The sequence below is a fragment of the Pseudophryne corroboree genome, chromosome 4, assembly GCF_028390025.1.
Source record: "Pseudophryne corroboree isolate aPseCor3 chromosome 4, aPseCor3.hap2, whole genome shotgun sequence".
Classification (NCBI taxonomy): Eukaryota; Metazoa; Chordata; class Amphibia; order Anura; family Myobatrachidae; genus Pseudophryne; species Pseudophryne corroboree.
The window spans coordinates 630,571,178-630,594,196 of NC_086447.1; the positions used below are offsets into that span (position 1 = coordinate 630,571,178).

General features: G+C 45.3%; 1 protein-coding gene across 4 annotated transcripts in view; it reads left to right on the top strand.

The window, feature by feature from the left end:
- Positions 1 to 23,019, top strand: part of FAM120B (family with sequence similarity 120 member B) — a 650,519-nt gene that overhangs the window by 97,604 nt on the left and 529,896 nt on the right. For all 4 annotated transcript variants that reach the window (XM_063917695.1, XM_063917694.1, XM_063917697.1 and 1 more), the window contains one exon: positions 13,648 to 13,828. In XM_063917695.1, coding sequence (XP_063773765.1) covers positions 13,648 to 13,828 — 181 coding nt within the window. The remainder of the gene's footprint in view (positions 1 to 13,647; positions 13,829 to 23,019) is intronic.

Sequence of the window (23,019 nt, forward strand, 5' to 3'; positions counted from 1 at the left end):
ACAAGAACTCTATCTCCAGGAGCAAATTCCCGTATCTTGGCACTCCGGTTATAGACCCTCTGTTGAGCACTTTGGGCCTGTTCCATGTGCTCTCTGACAACAGGTACCACGGCTGCAATCCTATCCTGCATTTGTGTTTACATGCTCAATAACGCTTCTATAAGGAGTGGGCTGTCCTTCCCACGTCTCTTTGGCAATATCCAACAGCCCTCTGGGGTGTCTACCATACAACAAATCAAATGGAGAAAACCCCGTAGAGGACTGAGGAACTTCTCTGATGGCCATTAACAAGTAGGGCAACAAACAATCCCAGTTTTTCCCATCTCTCTCAACAACCTTTTTTAACATACTTTTTAATGTTTTATTAAACCTTTCCACCAACCCGTCAGTTTGGGGATGGTAGATGGACGTCCTGAGGTGAGTGACCTTAAATAACTTGCACAATTCTTTCATGATCCTTGACATAAATGGAGTACCTTGGTCAGTCAAAATTTCTTTTGGTATTCCCACTCTACTAAATACCTGCACCAGCTCCCTAGCTATCGCCTTGGTTGTGATAGTGCGTAAAGGGACAGCCTCAGGATATCGAGTGGCATAGTCCATAATTACCAGGATATACTGATGGCCCCGAGCAGACTTTAACAAGGGCCCCACGAGATCCATGGCTATTCTGTCAAACGGGACCTCTATAATAGGCATGGGAACTAGTGGGCTCCTGAAATGGGGTCTAGGGGCATGATACTGGCATTCAGGACAGGAAGAACAATATTCAGACACTTCTTTATAAACCCCTGGCCAAAAGAACCTTTGTAAAACTCTTTCAGTGGTTTTTTCTGCCCCTAAATGTCCTGCGGTAACGTGACTATGAGCTAAATCTAGTACCGTTCTCCGATAAGGCTGGGGAACTACCAACTGTTCCACCACATCCTCACCCCTTTTGACAATGTGGTACAAGAGCTCATTACAGATGGCCATGTGGGGATACGTAACCCTGTCACCTGGTACCACAGGTTCCCCATTAACAATCTTAACATTCTCTCTAGCCTTTATTAAGGTAGGATCCTTTAACTGTTCAGACGCAAACAGATCCTTCTTTACCTCCAGGTCAGGCACGCTTTCAGTTCTAACTACTATGTCTCTGTTCCCAGCAAGAGGGTCCTCACTGGACTCCCCATCTGTCACTTCCCCAGCCAAACTAGCAAAAGGCAAAGGGCCAGAAAGTTCCGAAGACCCACGTACATCCATAAAATCACCGGTATTATCAACTGGCTTTTTACTTCTCACATCTGTAGATAACCGTGATTCCCACAGTTTCCAAAAATGAGGAAAATCCCTCCCTATTATGGCCTCATGCACCAAGGTAGGGACCAGTCCCACTTTAACTATTGCTGACCCACAACAAGTTTCTATATTCACCTCAGCAGTGGCATAATGTTGGGTATCCCCATGTATGCAAGTTACCCCAATAGGTATTTGCTGGACCTTTAAGGGGTTCACTAACCCAGCTTTCACGAGGGTAACTAAACTTCCTGAATCTAGCAAGGCCTCTACCCGGTTACCCTCTAAGAACACATCACACATTTGTTTTTCCAGCTCAGGTGAAGGTACCACAGTACAGGCTAACCTAGCAAAGAAAGACATTCTGCGACATTCAAAGGCAGCATCACATTGCATGGGTTCTTGCGTGACTGTGCAATTGGCAATAACATGACCTGGCATACCACACCTAAAACATTTAATCACACGATTATCAACCCGTTTGGGCAGCATAGACCGTTCTAGCCCCATTGGCCTGTTTCCAGGGCCAGTGTTTACAGTCTCTCCAGCCTTGCGTTCTCTTAACCGCCCAGCAACGTTTTCCCACGGAACAGTCTTACCAGTCTTTACTGAAGGGCGCTGTCGAGGATCTATGGGTTGCTGGGTGGTCATCAGTAGTTCCTCTGCTGCCAAATACCTCTCTACCATGTCCACTAATTGGTCAGCAGTACCCGGGTTTCCATGGCTCACCCACTTGCGCAGGACCATGGGCAAAGATCTCAAGTAGCGGTCCATGACGACTCTTTCCACCATCTGGGGACCAGTTAATGTCTCTGGCTGTAGCCATTTTTTTGTTAGCTGAATAAGGTCGTGCATCTGGGAGCGCGGAGGCTTCTCCATGGCGTACAGCCAACGGTGCACCCGTTGTGCTCGTACTGACAGCGTGACTCCCAGGCGGGTCAGGATCTCAGTCTTTAGTTTATCATAGTCCCGAGCCTCAGCAGGGCTTAAATCAAAGTAAGCTTTTTGGGGCTCACCTGACAGGAAAGGTGCCAGCAGACTGGCCCACTGTGCTTTCAGCCAGGTCTCACGCTCGGCAGTCCTTTCAAACGTGGTCAGATAGGCCTCCACATCATCAGCCTCTGTCATTTTCTGCAGGAAGTGACTGGCCCGTATAGAACTAGAGCTGGTTGGAGCACTGACGGCCACATCTCCAACCCGAGCTGCAAGTCTCTGCACCACTTCTGCTAAGGCCTCTCTATCCTGACGCTGTTGCCTGTAAAGTTCATCAACAACTGCCTGCTGTTGTCTCTTATTTTCCTCCATTGCCACTTGCTGCTGTCTGTTGGCCTCCTGCTGTAGTCTCCAATTTTCCTCCATTGCCACCTGCTGTTGTCTCCTATTTTCCTCCATTGCCACCTGCTGCTGTCGGTTGGCCTCCTGCTGAGCCGCTGTAGCTTGCAGCAAGGCTTTAAGCAGATCCTCCATGTCGACAGATTTTTCAGGCGGCTTTGTAGCTGCTTTCACCCAGGACATATATCAAACCCTCAGGGGTGAGTCTCAGTAACTTCACACTGGGCTGTATCTGCATAAACCACCGTTTTCTGCAGGCCTCACAAAGCTGCTGCTTTCACTTATGCGCAGAACGGTGTGCTCGCATTCTCCACCAAGTTGTAACACTGTAGGGGTGCAAGGCGCCTTTTCCTGGGGAATATGGCCGCACGCAGCAGCTGAGGAACAACACAAGTCCAGTTTCTGGTACAACTGACCCCGGCCAGTTTTATTGAAACAGAAAATAAAACAAACCCCAAAATAAAAATACCTTGCCTGTCCGGCACTAACTAAACATAAGATATTCCTAACTGTCACTAAACAAAACGCAGAGTTCTTCAGTACATACTGTATAGCTTACTTGCATCAGAAAGCGTGTCTCTCACACACAGATCCTGCAGCCTTCCCAGGCAGTCTGCCCATACTAATCAGGTTAGAAGCACTATAACACTCTTACACAGCTGAAACCCTGATTAGCCCTCTGTGAGGCCAAAGACCCGAACTGGGCCCAATGTCTAGAACTCGCCTTATCTCTCTCTCAGAGCCTTTACCCAGCTTTTACAGCAAACTGAAAAGGTTCAGACAAAACAAAAAGCATTTTTCCTAGAAGTTAACATTTTCTAAAACATGTAAGACAAGAACCTGGGACAAATATACCTGCCCTCAAACACTATCCCAGTGTTCTTGTCACATAATATATACTATGCTGTTTGTATATAATAGGGGAACCACGACTGTTGATATATGCCGTTTACTAATTGCTGTTTTATGCAGTGATTCTTTTCCATTTTGGGAAAGAATGGTTTTTCTGCCCTCACTAAAAATGGTGCACACACACTGGTTAATGTAAAGAATAGAGAGTGCACTACACTCCCACCCACCGCTGGCCACCCGCGATGCCACTTCCGGCAGAACCGGCAGTGAAGCTGCATAGATTAGCGGGTGAAACGCATGAGCCGCCGCGACATTTCCGGCGGAACCGGAAGTGACACCATGCGTTCCAGGGGTTGGAACGCATGGCGTGCTTGTTAGCGATTTTTATTTCTAAGTGGGCCCACAAACAGTTTTGAGTAAGAATAGAGAGTGTGTTACACTCCCACCCACTGTTAGCCACCCGCGATGTCACTACCGGAGGTGACACGTAGATCAACGGGCAGAACGCATGAGCCGCCGTGACATTTCCGGCGGAACCGGAAGTGACGCCATGCGTTCCAGGGGTTGGAACGCACGGCGTGTTTTTAGTGATTTTATCCCATTTTACGTCTGTAAAGCCCAATTTATAGATAACGGGCTAATTTTAACCACTGTGGATAGTAATTCTACCACAATATAATGAAGGGACATCATTGTATTTTTGGTTTCATACTTTTCACTGACTAGTCCCGCCCATTACAACAGGAAATGGGTGTGGCTATATTTTCCTTTAAATATCTGGTCCTCCATGCACCTTACACACCTTGATAAAGACCTACCGGTTGAAACGCGTTGGTGTTTCCTGCGGCCCAGGACTCGGTGAAGGTAAAGCTCAATAGGGGAAGCTTCTTTAATCACCCCTATACGCCTAAAATTGTGCCTTCCACCGAAGGTCACTGAGGGTACGCATGCTAAGTCTTTTTTAATTGTATACGTGTTTAAATAAACTTTTTTATAAGTCTGCACTATGATCCCCCGTTATTTGTCTTTCATGTACCATTGCTTGAGGACAGAGACAAAGAATTAAATCACGGTGGTGCTGACTGAATCTAAGTTTTATCACGTTCAAGTTTTTAAACGATTGGAGGACCAAGAACGAGACCAGATAAAAGACTTTATGTCTGACTTTGTTGGAAAAATCATCTTATTGGGACATCATGTCTAATCTTTAGTCTGATTTATTATCATTAAGAGAGATCAACACAAAGACTAACCATAGTATATTTTTTTGATAATTGATTTTATTGAGACTCTTTTTGTTTACCAGATTTATTTTAAACGTCTATACCCGGAAGGGTTATTTATTTCATTCATTTTTAAGTGCCTTGTACCCTTGATCAGTGCGCAGAAATCTCATTTGTGTTTTTATTGTATTTTGGTGATTGGTGTAAGTCACGTCTGATTTCCGCAGCCTGATTGTAAGTAAGGAGCGCAGGTGATTATTTATTGTTTGTATACAGTTCCTGTGTTGACGTGTGTTTTTCCTGGCACGCCTGCGTTTTTTTGAACACTCCCTGCAAACGGTCAGTTGACACCCAGAAACGCCCACTTCATGTCAATCACTCTGCGGTCAGCAGTGCGACTGAAAAGCTTCGCTAGACCCTGTGTGAAACTACATCGGCCATTGTAAAAAGTACGTCGCGCGTGTGCGCATTGCGTCGCATGCGCAGAAGTGCAGTTTTTTTGCCTCGTCGCTGCACAGCGAACGAATGCAGCTAGCGATCAACTCGGAATGACCACCATTGGGCGCCCGCCTCTGTACAGTGACTTTCTGCAGGTTCTCTGTTAGGTGTTACCTGTTCAGCCGTTGCTGTTTCTGTTGCCAGATGTTGCTGGCCCAGTTATGTTATGGTGTTCTGGTTTATAAATCTCACCACACTTCTCGTTGTTATGTTCCTTCTCTCAAGTATGTAATTTCTCCTTTGGGCACTGTCTTACCTATAACTGCCTGAGGGAGGGGGCATAGAGGGGAGGAGCCAGCACACCCAGTGGAAGTAATTTAAAGTGCACTAGCTCCTTTGGACCCCGTCTATACTCATCAAACTAATGTGTCCCCAATATCCCTTATGGACTACGAGAAAAAGGATTTACCAGTAGGTATTTAAAATCCTATTATTTGTTTATGCTGTGCCATCGATGGAGGGAAACCATCTGGTTCTCTCCCATCGATGGCAAAAGCCTTCGACATTGGCCATAAATCATCGATGAGTAGGAATCATTGGTGGTCGATGGCCATCCTTAGTTATTACTGCAGCCAGCCAGTATCCAGTTCCTGCCCTTCTGCAACCAGCAGACTCTGTCTGTGTTACCACTACAGTAAGCTAGAAATTCCACTGAGTCAGCTGCCCATCAGCATCATTTTCAGCTGTAACCAGCCACTATACAGAGAGCCTCCTCTCTTGTTATTGTGATCACCTTGTCTTCAGTCTATTAGTTACCTGTTACAGCACATTATAGTTACCCCTCCACCATTTAGTCGATGTGAAGGAATAACATCAAGCCTCCACGCTAGTTACATTTAGCTGTGTCAATATAGTAACATAGTAACATAGTATCTGAGGTTGAAAAAAGACAATTGTCCATCGAGTTCAACCTATTTGTGGTCTCCTATGCATGATGATTTGACTAAAATTTCTGACTGATGCTGCTATCAGCCGTTGCATTTTATCCCTATTTATAGTAACTATAATGCATGACTATGCACCATACCCCTGGATATCCTTATCCATTAGGAATTTATCTAACCCATTCTTAAAGGTGTTGACAGATTCCGCCATTACAACTCCCTCGGGCAGGGAATTCCAAACACGTATTGTCCTTACCGTGAAAAAGCCTTTACGCCGTATTGTGCGTAATCTCCTCTCCTCTAACCTGAGCGAGTGTCCACGAGTCCTCTGTGTTGATCTAACCAAAAACAGGTCCCGCGCAAGCTCTGTGTATTGTCCCCTTATATATTTGTAGATGTTGATCATATCCCCTCTTAGTCTCCGCTTTTCCAATGTAAACATGCCTAGTCTTTCAAGCCTTTCCTTGTATTCCATCGTCTCCATGCCCTTAATTAGTTTGGTCGCCCTCCTCTGTACCTTTTCAAGCTCCAGGATATCCTTTTTGTAGTACGGTGCCCAGAATTGTACACAGTATTCAAGGTGTGGCCTCACTAGTGATTTATATAACTGGAGTATAATACTCTCGTCCCTAGCATCAATACCCCGTTTTATGCATGCTAATATCTTATTAGCCTTCTTTGCTGCAGTCCTACTTTGGGTACTACTGCTTAGCTTGCTATCTATGAGGACACCTAAGTCCTTTTTCAGTACAGAATCCCCTAATTTTACCCCATTTAGTAGGTAGGTGTAATTTGTGTTCTTGTTACCACAGTGCATTACCTTACACTTGTCTGTGTTGAAGCACATTCTCCATTTGGCTGCCCATGCTTCTAATTTAACTAAGTCGTTCTGAAGAGACTCGGCATCCTCCTCTGTATTTATAGCCTTACACAATTTGGTATCATCTGGAAAAATTGACACCATGCTCTCTAGACCTTCTGTTAGGTTGTTAATGAAAATATTGAACAATAGCAGTCCTAATACTGAGCCTTGCGGCACACCACTTAGCACTTCAGTCCAAGTTGAAAAAGATCCATTAACCACAACGCGCTGCTCCCTATTATCTAACCAGTTTTTGACCCAAGTGCATATTGTGCTTCCTAGCCCTGATTCTTGTAGCTTGTAGATAAGTCTCATGTGTGGTACAGTATCGAACGCTTTTGCAAAGTCTAAAAAGATTACATCCACGTCTTTACCCTGATCTAGGTTTGCGCTTACTGTTTCATAAAAGCCAAGTAAGTTGGTTTGACAGGATCTGTCCTTCATAAACCCATGTTGATTCCTTTTAATGACCTTATTGGCTTCAAGGAACTTCTGAATACTATCTCTTAGAATACCTTCCAATACTTTCCCCACTATAGATGTAAGACTAACTGGTCTATAATTACCTTGTTCAGCTTTACTTCCCTTTTTGAATATAGGCACTACTTCCGCTATACGCCAGTCTTTGGGAACCATACCTGATATAACTGAATCCTTAAAGATCAAAGATAGCGGTTTTGCCAGTTCAGAGTGAAGCTCCATTAGAACCCTTGGATGAATACCATCGGGCCCTGGTGATTTATTAATCTTTAAATGTTTTAATCGGTCACAGACTACTTCCTCGCTTAAATAAGTACCTATCAGTGTGATATTCTCATTATTGAGATTGTGTGTCAGTCCCTGAATTGGGTCCTCTCTAGTGAATACTGTTGAAAAAAACTCATTTAGTGTGTCCGCTATGTCATTATCATTTTTGCTCAAGACTCCCAACTTGTCTTTTAAAGGGCCTATACTCTCCTTCTTTAATCTCTTGCTATTAATGTATTTAAATAATTTTTTGGGATTCGCTTTGCTTTCCTTTGCTACTAGTTTTTCAGTTTCTACTTTAGCCGCTCTTATTTCCTTTTTTCTCTTAACCTATACTGGGTACACACATCAAGCCAAGCCCTGAAATGGACAGACAAACAAACTAACAGACCAATGAATTTTATATATAAGATACAGGGGTGTGGTATATTAGATCTACAATGTCTAGGTAGACAATCAATAGGTCGACAACATATGGTCGGCATGCATTAGGTAGACAGGTACAAAAATTTGACATGACAATGGTCTATACAAAAATGGTTTGTGTTTTTAAGGCCACATCTTGTATATACCATGTTATATGACCGCCATCAGTCCAAAAGTGTACCCTCACGGGTTTGATTCGCTTGCCACACTTCGGGCAAGGTTGCTCTCTCTGCTATCACTTGACCAGTGGTTACTGTTCCCAGTAGCTGTCCAAGTGGACAGTAAATCAAGCAGATGTTGGTAAAACATGTCAGCCATTTGTACCGGTCGACCTATTGACTGTCTACCTAGACATTATAGCTCTATCATCCGTATATAGGGGGTCATTCCGAGTTGATCATAGCTGTGCTAAATTTAGCACAGCTACGATCATCTTGCCAGACGTGAGGGGACGCCCAGCACAGGGCTAGTCCGCTCCGCAGATCAGTCCAGCCCCCCCTGCACAAGTACAAAAGCATCGTACAGCGGCAATGCTTTTGTACTTAAAGAGTAACTCTCGGGCAGCACAGCTCCTATGGCTGGCCGGGAGTTACTTGTCGCTGCCCCGGGTCGCAGCGGCTGCATGTGACATTACGCAGCCGCTGTGGCCCGCCCCCCAGCACGGTCCGGCCACGCCAAACGCCGCCGTGCCACCCCCTCCCCCCCAGCGACCACCTCTGCCTGTCAATCAGTGCGAACAACTGCAGCATGCGATCGGGTCGGAATGACCCACATAGTCCTGGCATTCTCTTCCTGTCTCCTGCCCACTCCATTTTCCTATTTGAGGAAAAATTATGTAAAGATGTATTTAATGATTTTATTGTTGTTGTTTTTTTTCTGTTTTTTTTTTTAAATGTCTATTTGAGGCAGTATACTGTTATTTTTATATCGGTTTTTAACTAACATGCCATGCAAAGGGTGTTCTACATGGATGCTGAAGTATCCTCATAGTTTAGATAGTGTTTTCTTATTTTACATGAATATAAATTGACTTATTTTTAATCAATTTATTGCCAGCAATTTCCTTTAATCTCTGTGGAAACACATTTTGAATTCAGCAAAAGTGTTTTTTTTTTTACAAGTTCTCATTGTGTGAAAGATGCTGTTTAAATTTTAGTGTCTCTTGTTCTGTGCAAGTCTGAGATACTTAATGTAGCTCAGTCTCCTAATATGCAAAAAAAAACTTAACACACTTTTTTTTAAAATGTAAATCGTTATAACTGATGCAGGGCATTTCCAATGAATGCTGCATTTAACAAAATTAACACATACACAAAGCTTTTATCACTCCTTCAACATTGCACATGTACATTGTTTGTTATATGTGTAACACAAATTATTTTACAGAATATGAACTCATGTATAATGTTCTCCACCGTGCATCTAATATAAATAGTATAAACTAGTTTCTTTCTTGCAACCATTCTTAACACTGTATCGTAATGGCTAGATCTTACTCAGCAATTACATACATTTTGTCAGAAACAAAGTGTCTAGTGCTCCAGCACTTATCCCCATGCCATCTCACAGCGCGTCTTGGAGCTCTGTGGGGACTCCTCTTGCTGTTCCTGTGCTGCACTGCCATGCTCCACATGGTCCTGGCATTCTCTTCCTGTCTCCTGCCTGCCATTTTTCCACTGCCAAGTTGGACAATATCACCTGACTGGTCTCCAGCCAATCTGAAACCAGACTCTAGTCTCATGACACTGACAGCCTATCCGCTCCTGTCTTAACCTATAAAGCCAGTGTCCAGAGCCTCTGCAGACTGTCAGTGCAACGTTTCTTTTTACCAGTGTGTCCTGACTTCAGGTGACTGCTTCCAGCTTCTGGCTACAGAGTGCACCTGCAGTTCATCCTTGCATCAGTGATCTGGTCTTCAAGCTGCCTCCTGCTATCCGGCCTCGTTGGTATTCTCCCTGACTGCTCTCTGAGCGGGAGGCAATCATGAGACCACCTGTCGGGATCCCGAAATCCCAACAGGTAGTGAAATGCTGCCGGAATCCCGGCACCACAGGCTTTTCTTCCTCTGAGTGTCCATGACACCCATAGAGGGAGCCACCGTGCCCGCAAGGGGCTTCTTAGTGCTCGCCCTGCATGACAGCCGGTGTCCCGGCCATCAGTAAATCATATATATTCCCTCTGAGCTATACACATTCAGAAGCTACAGATCTTCAACCAGAGTAATAAAGCTGACTGATCCAAGTCTCACAGGTTCCATATTGCTCCTGTTTCCAGCAGTCTGCAGTTATTCCAGCAAAAACCTGCATTCTATGAACACTGCTAGCTTCCTGAGCTTCACTCCAGCCAGTTCCAATCTGGTCCAAGTCTGGTTCCAGTCCAGTTCCAGATTCCGACTCCATTCCGCTTCAAGTTTCTTATTCCAGTCCGGTCTATGTCTGGTTCTAGTGTACCTCCAGTTTCTGACTCCATTCCAGTTCAAGTCTCTGACTCCAGTTTGGTCCAAGTCTGATTCCAGTCCAGTCCAAGTTAATACTTCAGTCCTTTGGCTCATTTTGTTCTACCTTCAGACTCTACATCCATTATACTGAGTACACTCTTTCATGTGTAGATCCTACATCCCGTCACCTAAGTTCCTGTATTCAAAAGAGACACCTTCCCAGCCTGTGTGTACAGATCCAGGGACACAGAATTTGCCAGTCCTGGGAAATTTAACATAAGAAATAGAAATCAGCCAAAGTATTAGTTTTCCAGGAGCAAACTCTCCTAATAAGTAGAAATACAGCTAAAATTGTCATCACTCTTTTTAGTAATTTGCTATTTCTCAGGTTTATGTTTATTCCGAGTTGTTCGCTCGTTGCCGATTTTCGCTATATTGCGATTAGTCGCTTACTGCGCATGCGCAAGGTTCGCAGAGCGCATGCGCTTAGTTATTTTACACAAAAGTTAGGTATTTTACTCACGGCATAACGAGGATTTTTCATTGTTCTGGTGATAGTACTGTGATTGACAGGAAGTGGGTGTTTCTGGGCCGAAAATGCCCATTTTCTGGGCGTGTGCGAAAAAACGCTGGCGTTTCTGGGAAAAACGCGGGAGTGTCTGAAGAAACGGGGGAGTGTCTGGGCGAACACTGGGTGTGTTTGTGACGTCAAACCAGGAACGAAACTGACTTAACTGATCGCAATGGCTGAGTAAGTCTGGAGCTACTCAGAGACTGCTAAGAAATTTCTATTCGCAATTCTGCTAATCTTTCGTTCGCAATTCTGCTAAGCTAAGATACACTCCCAGAGGGCGGCGGCTTAGCGTGTGCAATGCTGCTAAAAGCAGCTAGCAAACGAACAACTCGGAATGAGGGCCATTGTCCGGGTTGGGGCTAAAATTCCGGCCTCCAGGATGCCGGCAGTCAGAATACCAACCATGGCATCCCATCGGGTAAGTATGCTAACCCCCAACCCTCCCTTACAGCAGCCTAAACCTAACCCCACGTTCCGCAGCCTAACCTAAACCTTCCCTGTGGGTGTCTAAACCTAACCCCCCCCCCCCCCCCTCTCCCCGCAGCCTAACCCTCTCCCCACAGCCTAAACCTACCCTCCACCCTTCCCCTTCACGGCTTACCTCTCTATCGGCCTGGCAGTCACTTGTGCGGGATCCCGGCTGACGGGATGCCGGCGCTGGGACTGTGATATCATTCAGGGCACCAACATTCCAAGCAGTGTCAGGATTCCGGTGCAGGTATTTCGACTGCTGGAATTCCGACTGTCAGGATCCTGACCGGATCCCCATTGTCCACTTGTCTATTTGGTCACTTAAGTCATCCTTCTATCCTAGCTGAGGGAACCAAGTACCCAGTGAATTTGGAATCACTCAGACAAAACAACTGGAAAGATAGTATTTTCCTTTTATTTTATAGCAAAAATAGATATCTGTATATACAATCTCACTGGAATACACAATACAATTAGCAAAAGTCAGTGGCTTGGCTAAGCCTTTTGCTTAATCCTAGCCTAGAGGTGATATAATTCCAGTTTTTCCTGTAGTGCTGTCCATGCTCAGATCACTGAGCCATGGCTTTCACCCCTGTATCAACAAGGTGGGTGGGAATCAAGCCTAATGTTCTTCTGCTTTTGGCAAGTCCAGAAAGTAATAAATTATGCGGAGGCCCTTGAGTTGGAGTAGACACCCTGCAAAGAGTTCCTTTGATAAGCTTGTGTTTTTTTTTTAAAAGGGCACTAATTTGTCCGTAAAAAAAAAAAAGGATAAATCCAGGGGCGTAACTAGAACTTTGTGGGCCACATAGCAAAATCCTGAAAGGGCACCCACGCCATTGTCACTTCATAGCCCAGGAGACAGAGTGAGAGAGAGAGACAAAGAGTTTGTCGGGTGCAGAAAGAGAGGAGCATGACAGAGAAGAAAAGGGGGGGGGGAGAAAGAGGTGAGATGAGAGAGAGGGTGTTATAGAGAGAGAGGATGCCAGAGAGAGGGAGGGGAGTGAGCTGGAGTGAGAGAGAGTGTCAGGGAGGGAGAAAAAGAGATGGGAGAAAGTGATTGTGTCAGGGAGACACAAAAAGGGAGAGAGAGGGTGTCCGAGAGAGGGTGTCAAGGAGAGAGACAGTGTCAGAGAGAGAGAGAGAGTGTCAGGAAGAGGGGAAAGGAGCAGGAGAGGAGTGAGTGTCTGGGAGGAAGAGAAAGAGAAAAAGAGAAAATGTGAGAGTGTCAGGGAGAAAAAGAGGAAGAGACAGAGGGAGAGAGAACAAGAGAGAAAGGCATTGAGAGAGAGAGAGTGTCAGAGAGGGAGGAGCATGCAGGCCAATCTAGCACCAGCGATAGCGATGCGCGGGGCTGCGCATCGCTATCGCTGTAGCGGGTACACACACGAAGCGATAATGCTAAAATTCTAAGTAATCTAGTCAGATTGCTTAGAATATCGCTCCGTGAGTACCCCCCTTAACACATAGCTGCGGGCACTTATCCCAGAATCTATTGGTTAACGCGCATTAGCTGAGATTTTACTATGCAAGCAAAAGTGCTTGTAATTGAATATTTCCAAGCTTAAAAATCAGAGGCTGCAAGCACTTTTCTTTGCGCCGTAAGTATCTGGCCTTAAATCAGTGGTTTCCAAACTTTTTTGAGTCATTGCGCTCTAGAGTATCATAATTATTGTCACAGCACCCCTAGGCCAAAAGTTTCTTATTGAGGAATTTAGGAAGTGATATTAAATTAAGTAAATTGTGTTTATATGTCATCCTTAGGTTTAAATGTGTGGTGAGGGACAGGATTCGCTTCTGTTTTTCCACATATTTTATGATTGGCAGACAAGAGCACAGGTTTTTCTTATTACATTGACCGTAAATAATTTGAATTGGTCCTGGACCACCAACCCAGGGCACCCCTACGAATGCCCTGAGGCACCCCAGGGTGCCACGGCACACAGTTTGAGAACCACTGCCTTAAATGTTAAGTACCATCCATTTACATCACTTTTAAAACAAATATGTAGAAAAAACACATTGTGACTTTTTATTTATTTGTCTTTTGTTGCTGTGAACAGATTGCATTATGTCAGCACTACAAAGGAGAGAATAGCATGATCTGCAATGTTCTGTGTCTTGGAGTGAGTGATTGTAGTAATACTTTGGAGGATGAAAATGACCCACAGATCCCAGGACAAGCTCTGGTCTTTAGAACTGCCCGTCAGCATATTTATGCAATTCTTCTTGGCACTGGCAATGGTAAGCGTTATATTTGTAATCTTTTAATTGTATTTTATTAAAAGTTTGTGTGATATGACAATAGTTGGCGCACTCGTTAGTATGGTAGTAGTGACAGTGTATAATGTCTGGTGACTTAAAGCCAAATTTTATTGAACACGTAAAATAATGCAGTATCCCCAATTGTATAAAGGAAAGGGTTAATTATGAATATTATTATAAATGAAAAATTAAAATATGTTCTGGTGAACTACAGGTATTATAGATTGATGATACACTGCAGACACTCACAGTACTGCATTGTTATCCCATCTCACCAGCCCAAGCAAGTCTTTGCAGAGGTGACAAGTCTTTGGGCAGTTCCTCAAATAGACATGATGGCGTCTCGTCTCAACAAGTAGCTTCAGAGATACTGTTCCAGGTCGAGAGACCCTCAAGCAGTAGCAGTGGATGCACTGGTGACCCAGTGGGTGTTTCCGTCAGTGTATGTTTTCCCTCCACTTCCGCTGATCCCAAAAGTACTCAGAATCATAAGAAAGACAAGGGTTTGAGCAATCTTTATTGCCCCAGACTGGCCAAGAAGGGCTTGGTACCCAGATCTTCCGCAGTTACTCATAGGAGATCCTCGGCCTCTTCCTCCTCGGGAGGACCTGCTACAGCAGGGGCTGTGTGTGTACCAAGGCTTACCGCGGCTACGTTTTGACGGCATGGCTGTTGAGCGCCGTATCCTAGCCAGGAAGGGTATTCCTAAGGAGGTCATCCCCACACTTATTCAGGCCAGAAAGGGAGTAACGTCAAAACATTACCACCGTATTTGGAGAAAATATGTGTCTTGGTGTGAATCCAAGAAAGCTCCTACGGAAGAGTATCACTCAGGACGTTTTCTCCATTTTTTGCAGGATGGTGTGGAGATGGGCCTACGATTGTGATCAATCAAGGTCCAAATTTCGGCCTTGTCAGTGTTCTTCCAAAAACAATTAGCCTCTCTTCCAGGGGGACAGACCTTCGTGAAAGGGGTTCTGCACATCCAGCCTCCATTCGTGCCTCCAGTGGCACCATGGGACCTTAACGTGGTATTGCAGTTACTTCAATCGGATTGGTTTGATCCTCTTCAAAAGATAGAGTTGAAGTTTCTCACTTGGAAAGTGGTGATGTTTTTGGCATTAGCATCCACAAGGCGGGTGTCTGAATTGGGGGCCTTGTCTCACAAGAGCCCTTACCTGATTTTCCATGAAGATAGGGCAGAGTTGCGGACTCGCCAACATTTTCTTCCAAAGGTGGTTTCTGCTTTTCTCATAAACCAACCTATTGTGGTGTCAGTAGTTACTGACACATTCACTGATTCAAAGTCTCTAGATGTGGTTAGAGCTTTGAAAATCTATGTTGCTAGAACAGCTCGTATACGGAAAACAGAGGCTCTGTTTGTCCTGTATGATCACAAAAAGATTGGCTGTCCTGCTTCCAAGCAGACTATTGCAGGTGTCAACTGACAGTTTTCAGGGGGTGTCCATCCGATCGCAGGCATGCCTAGCCGTTTCGAAGGAGGGATCCTGACGTCAGCTCCGTCCTGGATGACAGCAGCCAGTATTTACCCTGCACAGAAACAAAATAACCCACCAAAATCTAACTTTCTCTGCAATTGTTATATCTGCCACACCTGCAGTGCACATGTTTTTGCCCATTAGCTAACAAATTTGCTGCTGCAATCAGGTCTGAATTAGGCTCATTGTCACCCCTGGAGTTATATTTTGCACACGCTTCTTTGTCCGCTTTCCCCTCAGCTTGTGCTGTAGCAAACGGATGGCACGATAACAGCCCGTCTCCCATCACCTGTGTGCGCAGTAGTCTCGGGCATTAATAGAAAACAGCCAACATCCGTATATCTAAGCTAACACTTAAATAAAATAAGTCTTTAAGAGAATGGACACAGTAACAGGGTATGCCATAGGACAGAGGCACCCCAACGGTTCAGGTTTTAGGTATTTCCATGTTTCAGCACAGATGGTTAACTCAAAATTGACTGAGGTACTTATTAAGTCACGTGTGCCCAAGTATGGATAAACTTAAACTTAAAACCTGGACTGTTGGTGTGCCCTGAGGACTGCATTAGAGAACCTCTGCCATATATACAGTTAGATAAGCAAACCAGTAGATCACCACACATGAAGTGGCTTAATCTAAGTGGGCAAAATAACTTTTCAGTTGCGCGCTAGGAAACCTGAGCATTTGAACACACAACATACACAAACATAGGACTCCCCATGAGCATACCCAACATGCACAATAAGCCTGTCTGAATATAAAAGATTGCAAATGTAGGAAAATACATGGCTAGGCTAAAAACAAGGCAGCCACAACAAACACGTGAAGAGGAACCAGAACTCAGGCCGGCGGGCACACCATGGACCAGTCCTGCTGAACCCCACAATCAGGAGAGGAACTTGAAGATGTCTCAGTTTCTCTCTGAGAGGACTTTCATACCCAGCAACCAGTTAGAGAAAAACCATCAAAGAGTATGTTAGCCTTTCTGTATAGCAGTGGTGAGAGACTGGAAGGAACATTGTTTAGCGGAGGTAGCATGAGAGAGGTCGCCCAATAGCTCAAGATTTCCTAGGATCTCTGCCAACTCATCAGAGGTTCTAGCAGCCTTCAGCAGCGCCTCCTTTATATGGAAATAGTACTTTTTTACTGGAACTACGCATATATGCAGATAAACTTAGATGGAAACATTATTGAACACGTGGATACCTTTAAATACCTGGGTTCAACTATCAATGGTCAACAGATAGCCACTACAAGCGACATCACAGAGTGGGGCAAGATGAGCCACTGGGTAAGATGACCTTCCCCCTGTATCAAGGCTGTATACTTTTATTATGTGTTCATACATTTAGGAAGCACCCTTCATGCTTTTCAAAGTAAATTTTCTACAGGCTTAGAATTAATGTTTAAGGTTTAGAATGTCATGTTTAATGATTTTTATGTCAAAGCAAATGTATCCAGGTCTAAAAATATATGTACTGGTAATACCTCGCTGCTAAAATTGGATCCTTTATGGACACAAAAATCCTAATTTAAATATTGATTAATACAGGAGTCATTCTGATCATACAACTTTGTTACCAATACACCTGCGTCCCAACTAGTGGTACACCTTGTGATTTTATTTATTTAGCTTTATTGTAATTTTAATAAATGTGAATTTTTCTTACCATATATTTATTTATACTAGTGCTGGATTTTTATTATTTCTTGTTTCTTGACATTTGTGGGGTCTGACAACCCCTTTGCTTTATTACAGAGCACTAGACCTTGGTTTTTTTCATTACATTCCAAAATAGTGGCTGTGGGGTAAATTGAGCCAGCTTGAAATTGAGGGTGATGAGGGAAATCAAGATTTCTCATACGACCTAGACGATGCTGGGGTCCACTTCAGTACCATGGGGTATAGACGGTTCTGCAGGAGCCATAGGCACTTTAAGACTTTTTCAGAGTGTGAACTGGCTCCTCCCTCTATGCCCCTCCTCCAGACCTCAGTTTAGAAAATGTGCCCATGCAGACTGGTCGCACTCTAGTGGAGCTCTACTGAATTTCACTAAAATACTTTATGTTAGGTTTTTTATTTTCAGGGAGGCTGCTGGCAACAGTCTCCCTGCTTCGTGGGGCTTAGGGGGAAGAAGTAGGAACCAACTTCCTAAAGAGTTTCATGGCTCTGCTTCTTGCTGACAGGACACCATTAGCTCCTGAAGGGTACTGAACACTAGCTGCGGCTATGCGCTCACTCCCACAGCATGCTGTCACCCCCCTAACAGAGCCAGAAGTCAGAAGACTAGTGAGTAGTATTACCGGAGGTCTGCAGAGAGGGATCTCCGGTCATCGTGATGGCTTAAGGTACCGCACAGCGAGCAGGAACGCTGCGCGAACATGCTCTCCATAACACAGTGCACAGCAGGGTGCGGGGTGTGGGGGGTAGGGGGGCGCCCTGGGCAGCATGAAACCTACACTCATTGGCAAAAGGTGGCATATGATGCTGTGGCACAGTCCTACACCCCCGCCAGTATAAATATCTAGCTCAATAGCTGAGGAAAAACGCGCCATTGCAGGGGGCGGGGCTTCTTCCTCAGGCAGCCAGCACACTGCTCAGCGCCATTTTCTTCCAGCAAAAAGCAGAGGAAGAAACGCTGATCCCCCTCGCAACTTTTGATTCTAGTATCAAAGTCAAAAAAAGGGGGGGGGGGAGTATATGTTGTGGTACTATAACCAATTATTGGCGATATATATATAGCGTGGAAAGTCTCTGTGTACACAGTACACGTCACAGGGATTTTGTCTCTGTGTACAAAGTACACGACACAGGGATTTTTTTCTTTAGGCGCTGAGTTGTGGCCTGGCAATTCCTTTCTGTGTCCCTCTGACATATTTTACTGTGGGTCTGTCCCCTACAAGCCCCGGTGTGTCTGTGGTGTGATTGTACACGTGTGTGACATGTCTGAGGCAGGGAGCTTTTCCTCTGAGGGAGCCATTTTAGGGATACAGGAGTTGTAATGTGGTGGCGCTGCCGTCACACCAAGAGCCTGACTGGGTGAAAGAATTACGTGATAGTGTGAATCATATCAGTAAGAGATCGGATAAGTCTGAGTCTCATGCAGAAAACTGAAAAAAATCTGTTGAAGATGTGATTTTGAATAGTTCTGCCTTTTCATCCACAGGGAACCCCTCTGGGTCACATAAAAGGTAATTTGCACATAGTACAAACTGATACCGACACGGACTCTGATTCCTGTGTTGACACTAGTAATTCCAGGGGAATAGATCCAAAGTTAGCGAAAAACATTCAATACATGATTTTTGCTATAAAGGTGGTGTTAGAAGTTACGGAGCCCCCTCCTTTACCACAGGAGAAGGCTTGCTTTAATAAAGAAAATGAATGTAACTTTCCCTCCATCTCATGAGCTGAACAGTCTCTTTGAGGGAGTCTGGTTTAACCCGAAGGGAAATTTCAGATTCCCACAAGAATTCAGGCAGCTTACCCTTTCCCTGCAGAGGACAGGTAAAGGTGGGAGTCACCCTCCATTTTAGACAGTGCCCTGTCACGATTTAAAAAAAAATAATAGATTTTATTTATTCATAAAAGGATCACCAATACAGACATATCAGTAGACATGGGAAATCGAATAATTCAGTACAGGCAATGCAGCAGTTTATAGCATACGTGATCTCGAAAAACAAGGTACATTACTTCACATGTACAATTTTTCCCATACTAACACTAAGCTCACGGTGCAAAGAAAATCTAATGTCTGTAAACAGGTCATAACTCACATATTAAACATTTTTAATTTTCTCCCCAGTTATTTGCCAATTACAACTCCAACTAGTAGGCCATAACATGGCCTACAGAAATTTCTAGAACATGAAAAAAAAAAAGGGAGAAAGAAAGAAAAAAACATCAGGGAGCAGTATTACAATACAATAGGTGAGGTATATGAAGTAATGATTAATATCACGACCTGGCCTTGTATGAGCCCAGGGCCTACACCTCCCCCATAGCGCAAGAGCTGGGGAGGAGTATACAGAAGTAGTCCAAGGGGACCATATTTTCTCGTATTTGGAAATGGCGTTGTTTTTCATGTATACATAGCGGTCTTTAAGGAGAGTGTCATTAACCAGAGCCTTAAAAGCTGATACAGAAGGGCAACACGGGGCCATCCATGACCGCGCAATGCACACTTTGGCCAGGGCACAGATACTACGAGCATAAAGGCCCTCCCACTTGGACCCCGAAGCAGGACCCCCCATTCCCAGTACACAGAATCTTGAGGTCAACATACTCCCAGGCATCCCCGTGTGCTCCAGAATCGACCTGACCCCAGACCAGAACACCTGAATGGACGAACACTCCCACACAAGGTGCCAAAAGGATCCCCCATCGGCCCCGCATTTAGGGCAAACAGCTGTAGTGCCAGCCCCAAACCTGGCTAACCGAGCTGGTGTCATATAGGATCTGTGCAAAATGAAGAGCTGTATTTGTTGAAATCAGAGTGACTTAGTCACCATACCCGGGTACTCCAGGGCAAGCTTCCAGTCCTCCTCACCTATGGGGCCCAGGTCGCCCTCCCAGCGCTCACGAAGTCCCGAGAAAGGGTCTGCATGAAATGTCCCCAATAGGTACGATTACGTAAAGGAAATCACCCTAACCCGTCCCAGGGAGCTTTAAAAGGTCTTTATGGGGAAATGAAGGAGCGCCAGGGGTGAGTCCCGAAATTGTGATTGTAAGGCGTGTCGGAGTTGTAGGAATCTAAAAAAGTAAGAATTAGGTAGACCAAATTCCTCCTGCAACTGCTGAAACGATTTCAGCGTACCATCCCTGTACAATTGGGATATGGAGACAATGGAGTATGGAGCCCATACCACCCCGCCTTCAAGAGCCCCCAACTCGGGTAGTGAAGTAGAGTGCCAGAGGGGAGTATCCGGGTCCAATCCATCAAACCCAAGCAGATTTCTCAAAGCAAGCCAGATCTTCATGGCCTGGAAGACAATAGGGGGAGAGTACAGAGAAACCCTTCCACTCAGCAAAACCTGCACCGGAGAGAGACCCGGGTAGTAACACTGGAGAAATGCCCATTGTAAAGTGCCGGCATCCCCGCCCTGTATCCAGGTGCTAAGGTGTGATAACTGAGATGCAAAGTAGTACAGTTGAAAGTTGGGCAAGGCTAAACCTCCATCCGCTTTCAGCCTAGTGAGAGTATTCAGCTTTATCCTAGGCCTTTTGTTGGCCCAGATTAAGGATGATAATATACCATTCAGTTTCCTAAAAAAGGACGGAAAGATATATACCGGGGATTGCAAGACAATATATAATAGTTTGTGTAGAATTATCATTTTAATTAGACTAACCCTGCCAGTCACCGTCAACGGAAGCTTGCACCAAGCTCTCGACTTGCGTATAATCAGTTGAGTCAATGGGTCTAAATTCAGGGGTATAAAATCAGAAGGGTTATTCGTGATTTGAATTCCAAGATATTTAAACTGATCCGTCCAGCATAGCGGCAAGGAGAGCTACGGGACCTGGGGAGGAGAACCAATGACGGGCATAATAAATGACTTGGGCCAGTTGATTCGGAGACCAGAAAAGCCGCCGAATTCCTCAATGACCTGCAGCAATATAGGCATATCAACAGCATAATCATGTAGGAATAACAGTAGGTCATCCGCATAAAGGGCTATTTTGTCTACACAAGGGCCCGTGACGATTCCCCCAATGTCCGGGTGTGTCCTAATCAGGCAGGCCAAAGGCTCTATGGCTATAGCAAATAGGGCAGGAGAGAGGGGGCACCCCTGTCTAGTACCCCGAGACAGGGTAAAGGAGAGCGAAATATAACCATTTACCAAGATCCTGGCACAAGAATTTTGATATAGCAGTCTGATCCATTGTATGAAGTTAGGGCCAAAGTCCATGCATTTCATGGCTCCCCACAGGTAGGACCATTCAACGGTATCGAATGCCTTAGCCGCGTACAAAGAGTCCACGACCGAGTCCGAGGGGAAGGTATGAGGAGCTTGCAGAATAGTATACAGCCTGCGCAAGTTAATGGACGTGGACATACCCGGCATAAAGCCGGATTGATCCTGATGTATTATGGACTTAATAACCGAGTTGAGCCGAACTGCCAAAATTTTTGCCAGGATCTTAGCATCAGTAGGAATGAGGGAGATTGGCCTATAGGACTCCAAGAGTCTGGGGTACTTGCCGGGCTTCGGCAGTACTATAATAACAGCCTCGGACATTGAGGGAGGAAGTTGGTTAGCAGCAAACGTGTCCGTAAACATAGTAAGCAACTTGGGGCCAAAGAACTCTATATGTGTTTTATACAGCTCAGTGGGGATGCCATCACAGCCCGGAGACTTGCCACTGGGGGACATGCCCACTGCCGCGGACACCTCCTCCAAAGTCAAAGGCGCCTCCAGAAAATTGCAAGCCTCGGGGGAGAGTCTGGAGAGGGGTACACTATTTAAATATATGTCCAAGTCTGCCGCAGAGCACGTCAGTCGAGACTCATACAGATCCCTGATGTATGAAAGGAACAATTGCGCAATATCTGGGGTGTTGTCTGCAATGGAGCCATCAGGACCAGACATCTGCGCAACCGTAGACCCAGGCCGGTCGTGATGTACCAAATGGGCCAACAAGCTTCCCGGTCTCTTCACCTGCATGTACAAATTAGTGGCCCGAAACAAAAAGGAGCGCGCGATTTTATCTGAGAGATGAGCCAGCCATGCCTCCTGAGCCGTCAGCCATTGCGTCTTAAGTGCAGAGGTGCCCTCTGCCAGATAACTGATCTCGAGGTCCCTAAACTCTGATTCAAGTGTCCTCTCCTTCTCCCTACATGACAATTTATGTGCAGCAATTTTACCTATCAGTGTACCACGTAGAAAGGCTTTAAATGAGTCCCATATGACAGGAGCCGGGGCCGAGCCCACATTATCCGCAAAAAAACCCTCCCACTGTGTTGTCAAATCCGAGCAGTCGCCCAACTGAGCTAACCAGGATGGATGTATCTTCCAATACGACTGTCCCCTCTGGCACTCCACCTCCAAAGATAACAGCAAGAGTGAATGGTCGGACACCCCCCGCGCCTCGTAGTGAACATCTAAGATTCTGGGCAGGAGCTCAGGGGAGACCAGGGCCAGGTCAATTCTGGAGAATGAGCCATGTGTGCCGGAGAAGCACGAGAACTGTCTAAGTGCAGGATGCCGTACCCTCCAAGCGTCCACCCACTGCATATTACTCAGAAAGTCTGCAAATTTAGACTGGGTACCCCCTACCCCGGGAGCCGAAGGGGACTTCCACCTATCAAGAGAGACGTTTAACGCGTTATTAAAGTCCCCTAAGCAAATAACAGGGGCTTGGGGGGAAGAGGCAATAAAGGAGATGGCTTTCTGCAATACATCATACGAGAAAGGTGGAGGAATATATACTGATAGCAGGAAGAAATGACAGGAATTCAATTTGCATTCCAGGAACACAAACCTACCATAGGGGTCGGTATTTACCGTAATCAATTCAAACTGGACAGTTCTTTTTATCATGACTGACACCCCTCGGGAAAAGGAGGAATGAGAGGAATGATACGCCCATCCCACCCAAGGTCTGCGGAGCGACAGCAGTCTATTTCCCTCTAAATGAGTCTCACTCAGACAGACAATGTCCG